The following is an 11,983-nucleotide window of genomic DNA, read 5'->3' on the forward strand; positions in this document are numbered from 1 at the left end:
TCCTGAAATTAACCGTTTTCGAGATATTTATTTTTTTCCAAAAAAATGGAGAGAAACAGTAACTAGCTTCAGATCATGTGTATTTTAAAGCAAGAAAGATAAAGCAACAATATTTATAGGAGGGATAGCTACACCCCTAAGCATCCCATCCATACTTTCAAAGAGGCTTAATTGCATACAGGGTGCTAGAAATTTAATGCCGAGTTTAGTTAATTTCAAACCTTCATAAGTCGTTTTTTTTAAATGAAACACTCTGTATGTTTTTCTATATTGTGATACACAATTTTATCCTCTTTCGAACGGTATCAGGGTTCCCTATACTTATCTCTTCTAGTTTTTAAGTTATCTACTATTTTTTGTGTAATCACCTAAAATCATGTAATTTCTTGCGAGGCTAGCTGTGTAATTTTTAGCAAAACTTCAAATCAAACAACTGTTAAACTGTCACCAGTTATTTATTAGTCTCGCAAGAAATTACATGATTTTAGGTGATTACACAAAAAATAGTAGATAACTTAAAAACTAGAAGAGATAGGTATAGGGAACCCGGATACAGTTCGAAAGAGAATAAAGTTGTGTATCAGAATATAGAAAAACATACCATTTAAAATAAGCAAGTTGATGGCGACTTCTGGTATAACCGGAAGTGGTACGTGGATGCCATTATTTTAGTTGAGAAGGGCATGCCCGAAAACCTGAATTTTCAAAATTCAAATCGAAGTAGTCTCTGAAATAATTCTAATGGGCCATCACCGTGAGACACCCTGTATTAATAAACGTGGTTACAGAAGCGCACGAAAACTTGTTGATGTTTACATTTTGCTTCAATTCAAATATTTATTAGTCAGTCTCTAAAATGCCCTAATTTCTGTCTGTACTTCATTTGTGCATGAATTGATGCTTCCTCAAAAACTTCTTTGCACTAGTGAAGGCTTTCTATACTTCAACACGTGATATTTTATACCACTCCTGTATTTGGACTCACAATCGCAGTCATTACACTAGTACCTTTAGAACTTGTGCAGCATATTCGTTTCAGTTGATGCCGCTGCAGATGATGCTTGTATTTACTTTCAAAGGGGCAGTTGTTACACTTGTATGTCTGGACCTGAGAAGGATTTTTATGCTTTAGTTGGTGCTGTATGAAATTACCGTTGTATTTAGTTTCGTAATCGCAGTCGCTACACCTGTACATTTGAACCTGCAATGTATCTCTATGTTTCAGTTGATGCGTTTTTAAACAACTCTTGAATTTCGTTTCATAATCGCAATTGTGACACCTGTACATTTGAACCTGTGAAGGATCTTTATGCTTCAGTTGGTGCTGTTTGATATAACTCTTATATTTGGTTTCGTAATCGCAGTTTCTACACCTGTACATTTGAACCTGCAATGTATCTCTATGTTTCAGTTGATGCGTTTTTAAATAACTCTTGAATTTCGTTTCATAATCGCAATTGTGACACCTGTACATTTGAACCTGTGAAGGATCTTTATGCTTCAGTTGGTGCTGTTTGATATAACTCTTATATTTGGTTTCGTAATCGCAGTTTCTACACCTGTACATTTGAACCTGCAATGTATCTCTATGTTTCAGTTGATGCGTTTTTAAATAACTCTTGAATTTCGTTTCATAATAGCAATTGTGACACCTGTACATTTGAACCAGTGAAGGATCTTTATGTTTCAGTTGATGCTGTTTGAAATTACTGTTGTATTTAGTTTCATAATCGCAATTGTTACACCTGTACATCAGAACCTGCGAAGGATCTTTGTGTTTCAGTTGATGCTGTTTGAAACTACAGTTGTATTTAGTTTCGAAATCGCAGTCGTTACACTTGTACATTTGAACCTGCGGAGGATCTCTATGTTTCAATTGGTGCTTTTTGACAACACTCTTGTATTTAGTTTCATAATCGCAATCGTGACACCTGTACATTTGAATCCGTGAAGGATCTTTATGTTTCAGTTTATGCTGTTTGAAATTACCGTTGTATTTAGTTTCGAAATCGCAATTGTTACACCTGTACATCTGAACATGTGAAGGATCTTTATGTTTCAGTTGATGCTGTTTGAAATGACTGTTGAACCTTGCTTCATAATCGCAATCGTTACATATTGATGCTTTTCGAGATAGCTCCTGTATTTTGTTTCGAAATCGCAGTCATTACATCTGTACATCTGAACCTGGGAAGGATCTTTATGTTTCAGTAGTTGATGCCTTTTGATATATTCTTTGTATTTAGTTTCGAAATCGCAGTCGTTACATCTGTACATTTGAATCTGCAAAGAACCTTTATGTTTCAATGGGTGCTTCAGAAGTAATTTCTTATTTTCAGTTTCGTACTCACACGATTCACATTCATATGCTTCCAAATCCTTCTCATGTCTCGCACAGTGTGCCGTAAAACGGATCTCACTTCCAGTTTTGTACAAACATTTTTCACATTTGTACAATAATTTACGCTCCTGTCTGGTTTTCACTTCTGATCCATCCTCATGTTTAAATCCATCCTCTTCTTTATTTTTACAGTCACTCTCCTCGAATGGTACAATATCGGAGGTCTGAAGTGGCGTGTCGCTGAAAAAATTGCATATACAGAGTAGTTTTCAAAATCAGGTATTAATTTTAAGAGGTTATGACCATAATTGAATCAACCATAGTACTGATAGCACAATTTTAATTTTAATGATGAATCGATTCAGATCTTTGACAATGTATTTAATTATCAGAGAAGGCATTGGCGAGATGCTACGTATAAAGTCGCACAATAAATCCATAAACAAAGTCAGATACAGATAATTGAAATCCCATCTACAATAGCATTATTTATAAATTTATTAAATTTTAATCAAATAATAACACCCAGTATATCACCTTTTTGTTTGTCAACGTTATTTAGTTTTGGTTTTTTACCTTATCACAAATTTTAAAACACTAGTCACAGAAATTAAAGGATAAAAAGAAAATCCTAAATTTTTAGGTGATTTTCAAAAGGCTGTAACATGGCGAAAAATGTTCGTAACGCAATAAAAATAAGCAAATTGGAGCTTGAAAGTTCTAGTTTCAGGATCTGAAAGACAAAAATTTTTATCCTTTATCACCTTTTAGAAATCAAAAGAAATCCGGGATTTTTTTTTTTATAATTTTTGTCTCACTTTCAACAGGTCCATGCGTCTTAATATTTTTTTTTGGCAGTTCCACATGTCATCTCTTTTAGTTTAATTCGTCCTCTTTGATTTGAGCTGTTCGAGACCTTTATATGTACAATCAAATCAAAAATAACTGTCTTGGCTTTGATAATTAATTATTTGGGAAGTAATGGCGATACAAAAAATCTAAGCAGTTTTGAAAATTTCTACTATCCTCCGCAAGACGTTCTTATCGTTTTTTGATAAATTTATATTTTTCGATGCAAGAAACATGATTCCAAAATTGCGTATTTGAGGATGTTTGTTAAACCTGAGATTGATACGGAAAATAAAATAACAGAATTAAATCAGAAGTGCACTTATTTAGAAAATGCAGTCCAGGATTTACAAGTTCTTAATAATAAGTTATGCAATAGTGGACTTTCTCGATCAACAAGCAAGAAATTCTGGGATTTGTATAATATATGGAACTCCTATTAATAAGTCAGGAAGTCAAAAAGAAGATCTGTTGAATACAGTAACTGGAAAAGTTAACAAATTCCCAGACGTACACTATACTGCAGTTTGTGTTCAAAAAATCTGTAGAACTGGGGAAAATATAACTAATAGGAATGCAACACCAATATATGTGAAATTTTCCTCTGATTATTACAGCGCAGCTATCTTAAGGAACATAAAAGTTCTGAGAAACTCGAAAATTTTTGTCTCTGGTGACCTCACCAAAACTAGATTTGAGCTTTTAATTTCTGCTAAAGAAAAAGTTGGAAAAAATAATGTGTGGAGTCTTCAAGGTAAAATCTACGTGAAGAGGAATGACAATATTCGTGTTATTTATACCAGACAAGACTTAGATAATCTGTTGGAATAATGGTGGGCCGCTCAATAGCGTCATTCGTTTGATCATTTTGTTTTCTCGCAACCTTTTCTTTGCATTTGTTTTTTAGTTAAGTAAGTATATTCTTAATATTATATAACTATCACTCTTTTATTTTATTATATACATTTTTGTACCAGTTGTACCCATATAGGTACATATATTTATTTTCTTGGGAATAGGGTTCTAGTCTGATTGGCCATTAAAAAATGGAGCAAGAAAACACCAGAGTACTTTTTGCTCTTAACGTGTCGTTCCCGATCGGGAACTTTATCAGAAGGATTTGAATTTTCAGAACCTAAAAATATACAAATACATAATATTAAAAAAAAATTTTAAACTTGCAATTACATTACTATTAAAAATTAATTATGTTTGTACGTACCTAAACAATCATTCCTATAAATTTTTAAAAAATTTAGTCCTTAAAAATATAGTGGAGAATTTATTATATTGTTTATCTTTTTTTCCCTTCTTTAAAGTTAACTTCAAATTTGCATTTTAATTGGAACTTTGTTATAAATAATATTAATTTTGAATTATTCAATGCTGATGTGTGGATACGATGATATTGAAATAAGAAACGAAGCGGGATAATTTGAGCAAGTTGTACGACTGGTGGCAAATATTTGTAAAAATGAAAAATCATAGACATCTAGGAGATTTATTGGAGACCAAATTTTATGTTTTCTGTACTATTTTATTTCTTTATCCCCATTCCTAAAAATCAGTTTATGTAATTCTTTAATATTTTCAAAGCTCTCATACTCTCTTTATGTTTACATCATAAAAATGCACTGTATACTTAGGTAAAAAAATGTACGAGGCTTCATAAAGCCACTTCGATGTTTAATCTTCGTTATTCGCGTTTATTAGAAATTCCTCGCCACACCACTGCCCTGAACACTAGAAGTTTTATCTATCGCGCCTGTAAAGAATATAATGCTTTGCCCGTTTGTTTTAAGTCATATTTATTTTGAACTTTTTCATTGTGAAAAATCGATTAAAAGATAAATATTGTATTTTTAAATCATTTTCTTTAATTGCAATTGTTTCTTTGCAAAAACTATTTTTCTTCATCAAAAATTGTCATGAATAAAAAAAGAAAAAAGTTGAAATTTAAATTCTTTTTTGGAAAAAAAAAACGTTTATTTCCTTCCTCAAATCTCGGATACCTACTTACCGAGTTCTATAGCTCACAAATCGTTTTCATGAGCTTTAATACTGATAAAAATAAGATTTTTTTAAAATTAACCCAAAGATCTTTTCTGTATATTAAAGAAAATAATAATAAATATTTTTTGACGATTTGACAAGCATTTTTTCAAAAGATATTTTTATTATTTGAATTAGATCAATATCTTCTCCCAAAATTCTTTCAAAATTAATTTTGGGTAAGAATGACTGAAGGTCAAATTGACTTTCTTCTTGCAATCTGCTTACATAACCACTAACTATTTTGTAACTCAGTAAAAGATCTATCCCTTTCGTTCAATAAAATTTCAATTTTTGTCCAGTTAAAAAATTGATTGAATTAATGGAATTTATTGTAGTATTCTTTGTACCCATATCTGACTCGAAGCCATTCTGATTGTTTTATAACGATCTTACATATTTTCCCAATAATTTGTTAACCTAAGCTTAACGTTTATATAAAAATTTTTACAATATCATTCATAACCGACATAATCTCATAATGTTAAGTACAATTAGTTTATTACCGGATAGTATGTACATGTGATCATATAAATCACAGTGTCACAACCGCAGGTCGCCATTTTTTAAATTAATGTTACAATAGTCTTCTCTTACCTTCTTTCCTCATCTTCCGATTTTATGTCGACAGATTCAGCTTTGATCGACATTTCCATCTCGTTAATATCGAATTCCTTGTCCAGGTTTTCACTCTTAACGAACGAATCGAGTGGAGACGTATCTATTTGACTTCTTCTGGCCGAACTATCAAAAATCCTTATAATTTTTTCTTCTACCTCTGAGCAATCTTTTATGAAACTGTTGTGAATACACAGAGAATCAAAGCATGGCTTACAAACAACGGGATCTTTGATGATATTTATATTCTACAAAGCAGTTTAGTTAAATTATAAAATATGCAAGTAATTAATATCGTTCCTACCATTTCAGGTGTCAATTTGTCAATAGCTTCAAGTTCCTCTTCACGTATGCACCTAAACTCACTTTCTACTGGGTGCATGCACAATCGACATATTTTCTGACTGCAAACTAACTCACTTTTCTTTTCCTGCCTGTACACTTCTCCTAAGTCGAGCTGTAGCATTTTTTCGCTATCCACATAAGGAATAATTGTGTTATCGGTATTCAAACATGTCGACTTAAATTCTAATGCTGTATTTAACTTTCTTCTGCAAACGTTACATATAACCTCTTTGCTCTCAGCATCAAATTTCTGAAAAATATGCAACTTCAGACAGCAATCTAATTATATTTCACTAACTTACCAATTTCAGCAAAAGAACGTCTAGAATGTCTCTAATAATGTTGTTTATCACTTCAAAACTTTCATCGGTTATATTTTTAAGGCAAAGCCTACACGACGTTTTCATAACATCAGTCATTGTTCTACAACAATCTTCTTTTAAATATAAACAGAAAATAGAACGCAGAGACAAAAATACAAAGCCACTCGTCAGTAGTCACTTCTTTCTAACCTTCTTGCTTCTTATATGACAGCATTGGCAGTTGGCACTATTGACATTGACAAGGCATCTAGTTGTGGGTTGCGGTTAGGAATAGAGATGGGCGAAACATGACGATCTGGCTCTCCATACTGACACGAGAGACCGAAGTGACCCAGCTCCTTCGTTCCTTTCAGTTTTTCTCAGTCATTCCACACGACGACAGATGTTCTATGGCCGGCATGGCTCATACCAACATACATACATATACAAAGCATTTTGAAAAGGAATTGAAGCCAAAAAGTGGGGGTGTTGCACTTTGTGTATTATACGCACGCGCTGTGATTCATTTTCCCATTGGTCGGTTAACGTCATTGTCATTTTCGAAAGTAGGTTATGTTCACTATTATGAACAGAAAGACAACAAAAAAAAAAAGGAAAGGAAACGAGGCAGACCCATAAAAAACATAGGATCAAGGACCAAGTAGTGGCAGAAGACTTAAAGAAAAGAGGAACAAACTGGCATGAAGTGATGAATCTAGCAAATAATGTTTTATTGATCGAGGATTTTTATTAATTAAGGGTAATGTATTGATGAAATTGGCTAAAGCAAATTTTTACGTGTCCAATCAGTAGCTAGAAATTCCACATTTTGCTAATGTACGAGACTTCGTGTTTCATGGTGAACTCTTACTGTTATATGTTAAAAGGAGACGAGTAGTTTCCCTTTATATATTTTTTGTAAATGTCACAAGAAATTATTTTTATAACCTGTGAAGTTACAAAACCCGCTATATATGATACCACATATTCTACATACAGCGAAAGATCAAACATGGTTTTTACGTGATCATGTTCAAATAAAGAAACGACACTTAATGTACCTACTTGTGTTTGGATCACAAACTGGATCAGCTATTTTATTTGAAAAATAATACCTAGGGACAATTTATATCTAAAACCGGCACTGCTTCAATGATGTTCTAAGATCTTGACTAGGTTTGCATTGTATATTTAATAAAATAAGACTTGATGTTTAGCATATATTAGAAAATCAAATTGAATCTGGTACAGTGAATCACGAAACACTTAGGTTAATATGATTAATATGATTTATTTTTATTATTATTTATTTATGTGTTAGTTAAGGTAGATAACTTGTTATTATTTTTTATATATATTTGTACATAATGTATATTTTTATATGAATTTTTGTGAAGATGTATCGATTTTAAATTTCAAAAAATGTTTACTATTTTATATAAATAACACACTTGTACTCTCTTTTGGATTCCGTTTTATTGTACCCATTTTATTTTACATTCACTATCTAACATTCTCATAAATTACAATTAACAAGTTGTATAATTAGATATACAAAATAATAATTGGTAAATTTGCTATGTTAATAAGTACATCAGTTATTAAATTTCATTTGAAATAATCCGCTAAATTTTCGGGCTTGTGCAAAATTGACAAAGTGCAACACGTACACTTTTTATCCCCTCTTTTTGGGAACACGGTCATTCAATGTAAAAGATATGCAGTGCTCGGTATATGTATAGAAGTATGTGCTCGTACCATAGCACAGGTCGTGTGAATACGCATATCTATATTTTTTTATTAATGTGACCGGATAGTGAAAATAAGGTGTTTATTTATATTTTCAATTATAATTAGGTCAACTTTATTATTTTTGTCACTCTCCATTTTGTTTTATAAACCGTTATTTTATATCAAATGCGTGAAAATTTTCAATAAACGCACGAAATCAATTTTAAAAATCTTGTTAATCACTGGGAACTGGCGCAAGAATGTAAATAAGCAGACCTTATTTCCACTATTCAGTCACATGAATAAAAAAATATATAGATAGGCGTATGGGTATGTATGCCCATGAGCCGGATTTCTTAGTTACAATTTAAACTTTTATACATCTATTTCGTGCAGAGATATAGACAGATATATCTCTGATTTCGTGGGTCCGTTAAATGAATATTATTCAGCGAGATATACAGTACGTCCACTCGATTGGTACACGAGTCGCAGTGTAGTAAGAAGGGAAGGAATAGTTACGACAAATTCGGCTCCCTAGGAGGAATCGTATCAGCAAAATGAGCCGGATTTCTTAGTTAAAATTTCAACGTCTATACAGGGTGATTCAGGCATAATGTCATTAATTTTAACCACGTATTCGGAAAAACTCGTATTCAACATAGTGAAAATGTTAACAATATTAAAAATACTAAATTGTAATAACGTAACATTCGAAAACAATTATTATCCTTTGTTTTTATTAACAAATAAATACTTGGTAATATTCAAAATGTAAAAAAGTCTCTTATTCATTCACGCATCTGTATAAAAAGATCTTATTTATTCGTTGTAGTTCATTACGGATTAAAAACGCATTAAAAGCTAGATTAATGACCGAATAAGACAAGATTTACTCTCGATAAACCTTTGTGGGTCAGCGGTCAGGAGTCATTCCAAATGGGATTTAAATAATTATTTGAAAGTATTTTCTTCAGTATAAATAAGCATTTTTTAACTGTGTTCTCATATTCTACTTATTTTTTCCCATCCTTAGAATTAATGACATTATGACCGAATCGCCCTGTATGAGTTTAACGCTCGACATGTAAATACCACAGAAAAAAAAAATAATGCACATATATTTTGCTTTAGTTCTTTTATTCATAATATTGTTGCAAAAAAAAAACTATTAATTATACAGGATGTTATAAATTCGCTTCCCACTACAGGGATCTCGGATACAGTAACAGATACAAACCAGCTTAAATGGGGCAAAGTTACGTAATCAGGGGACCAATAATATGCCTTTAAAAAATCGAGGCTAACATGATAGTTTTCGCAATATTTGAATAAAACCGAAATTTGGAATTATGATTTTGTTCCATTTCAGCCCCGTTTGAGGTGATATTGAAAAAGGAAGGAAACATTCTCGAGGCAACTTTTGCCATCTATCGAATGGTATAATTAATTTTTATATGTAACGTTTTGTCTTTCAAGGACCATCGTCCATTTCATTCTTTAATTGAAGGAAATAATAATAATAATAATAATCTTTAATTCGTAAAAACATTAACATTTACAATGACAATGTAAGAGCGAAATGGTGTCACAACAGTTTCCCTAAGTTAATTTAAACAGTGTTCCAAATATTCATTTACATTGTAGGGCTCAATATTTAACAAAATTTGTTTAATATGTTTTTTGAATAAATTTACACTCTGTATCTGTTTAAGTGACGCTGGTAAACAATTGAATAATTTAATACACATGTAATGTGCATTCTTTTCTGTTAGAGTTACTCTGCGATATGGGTACATTAGATTTAAATTTCTTGTATTATACTGAGATGATGAGTCTGTCATAAAATTATTCCAGTTTTTCCTTACATACGTTAAGCATTCAAAAATATACAGAGCCGATATAGTCATTATTTTGCTATTCCTAAATACCTATCTACAAGATTGGATGTAAGACATATTATTGACAATTCTTATAATTCTTTTTTGAATGACAAAAATTTTCTGTATGTCAGCGCTATTACCCCAAAACATAATTCCATATTTACAAATAGATTCGAAACTACCAAAGTAAGTGATTTTTGTAGATGTACTATTTACATATTTACTAATTACCCTGATTCCATATATTACTTTACTTAATTTAACAGCGAGTTCATCTATATGTTTTTTCCAATTTAAGTGTTCACCTAGATGCAATCCTAGAAATTTTGTACTACTTGCCAATTCTGCCATCTGACTGTCCAGTATGATATTGTTAGGTCTGTTTATTCGCCAGTAACTTGATGAAAAAAGTACTAGTTGAGTTTTATCATTATTCACGATGAGACCATTCTTTGAAAGCCAGCCCTTTGTTAATTGTAAAAGTACCTCACTTTGTGTTATGATTTCTGGCATGGCGTCTGCCCCTACCAGTAAATTTGTGTCGTCCACATAATTAATAATTTTCTGATTTGAATTTGTGGGTACTTTTGCTATATCATTTAGATATATAATAAACAATAGTGGACCTATGATACTCCCCTGCGGGATTCCTATATTGATCTTCAATTTTTCAGAGCTAAACACGCCACCGTTATGATTTATGCATACTTTTTGCTCTCGGTTTGATAAATAGGAGACTATCCATTTCAGAGCCGGACCTCTAATGCCGTATCTTTCCAATTTTACTATGAGAAGGTCATGATTTAAACAATCATAGGCTTTAGGTAAGTCTAAAAACACACCCGAAGCTCGACATTTACTCTCGAAAAAATTAATGTCATTTGTAAAATTATAGATAGCTGTATTTATAGATTTACCCTGTCTATAGCCATGCTATGACTGAATAAATTGCAATTATTCATAAAACTTGTGAGCCTACGGACCATTGCTAGTTCAAAAATTTTTGGAAATGCAGGAAGCAAACTGATGGGTCTATAATTCTCCATTAATTCCGGATCACCTTTATTTTTAAAAATTGGTTTAATGATCGACAACTTTAATTGATGAGGCACTATCCCAAATTTGAATGTGTTATTTATTATGTAGGACAAAATTTCCTTCACTGCGCCAAGGCTTTTTTTCATTATATTTGCTGGAATATTATCTTCCCCGCTACTAAATTTGTTTTTTATTTTTGTGGCTAATTCCACAATATCCGATCCCATGACCGGTGTTAGGAACATAGACTTATTATTAATATCAATAATCGGTTTAAANATCTGATTGTCCAGTATGATATTGTTAGGTCTGTTTATTTGCCAGTAACTTGATGAAAAAAGTACTAGTTGAGTTTTATCATTATTCATGATGAGACCATTCTTTGAAAGCCAGTCCTTTGTTAATTGTAAAAGTACCTCACTTTGTGTTATGATTTCTGGCATGGTGTCTGCCCCTACCAGTAAATTTGTGTCGTCCACATAATTAATAATTTTCTGATTTGAATTTGTGGGTACTTTTGCTATAGCATTTAGATATATAATAAACAATAGCGGACCCATGATACTCCCCTGCGGGATTCCTATATTGATCTTCATTTTTTCGGAGCTAAACACGCCGCTGTTATGATTTATGCATACTTTTTGCTCTCGGTTTGATAAATAGGAGACTATCCATTTCAGAGCCGGACATCTAATGCCGTATCTTTCCAATTTTACTATGAGAAGGTCATGATTTAAACAATCATAGGCTTTAGCTAAGTCTAAAAACACAGCCAAAGCTAGACATTTACTCTCGAAAAAATTAATGATGTCATTTGTAAAATT

At 31.9% G+C, this 11,983-nt stretch overlaps 1 protein-coding gene across 1 annotated transcript; it reads right to left on the minus strand.

Annotated features, from left to right (window-relative positions):
- Positions 1–1,834: 1,834 nt before the first annotated feature.
- LOC108915168 (zinc finger protein weckle-like) lies at positions 1,835–6,692 on the minus strand. Its single transcript, XM_018721133.2, has 4 exons — positions 6,508–6,692; positions 6,165–6,455; positions 5,840–6,108; positions 1,835–2,581 (listed from the first exon to the last, which is right to left on the minus strand). The coding sequence occupies exons 1-4, from the start codon at positions 6,622–6,624 to the stop codon at positions 2,059–2,061; spliced, it is 1,200 nt and encodes a 399-aa protein (XP_018576649.1). The 5' UTR covers positions 6,625–6,692; the 3' UTR covers positions 1,835–2,058.
- Between the last annotated feature and the right edge of the window lie 5,291 nt (positions 6,693–11,983).

This window comes from Anoplophora glabripennis, unplaced genomic scaffold (assembly GCF_000390285.2).
Source record: "Anoplophora glabripennis isolate ALB-LARVAE unplaced genomic scaffold, Agla_2.0 scaffold1781, whole genome shotgun sequence".
Lineage (NCBI taxonomy): Eukaryota > Metazoa > Arthropoda > Insecta > Coleoptera > Cerambycidae > Anoplophora > Anoplophora glabripennis.

Bases quoted from the DNA above. Each gene is read 5' to 3' on its own strand.
- LOC108915168 (XM_018721133.2), bottom strand. From the start codon at position 6,624: ATGACTGATGTTATGAAAACGTCGTGTAGGCTTTGCCTTAAAAATATA. The intron at 6,456-6,507 runs GTAAGTTAGTGA...CATATTTTTCAG, and splicing joins ACGTTCTTTTGCTGAAATTG to AAATTTGATGCTGAGAGCAA. The intron at 2,582-5,839 runs GTAAGAGAAGAC...CAATTTTTTCAG, and splicing joins TCGGAAGATGAGGAAAGAAG to CGACACGCCACTTCAGACCT.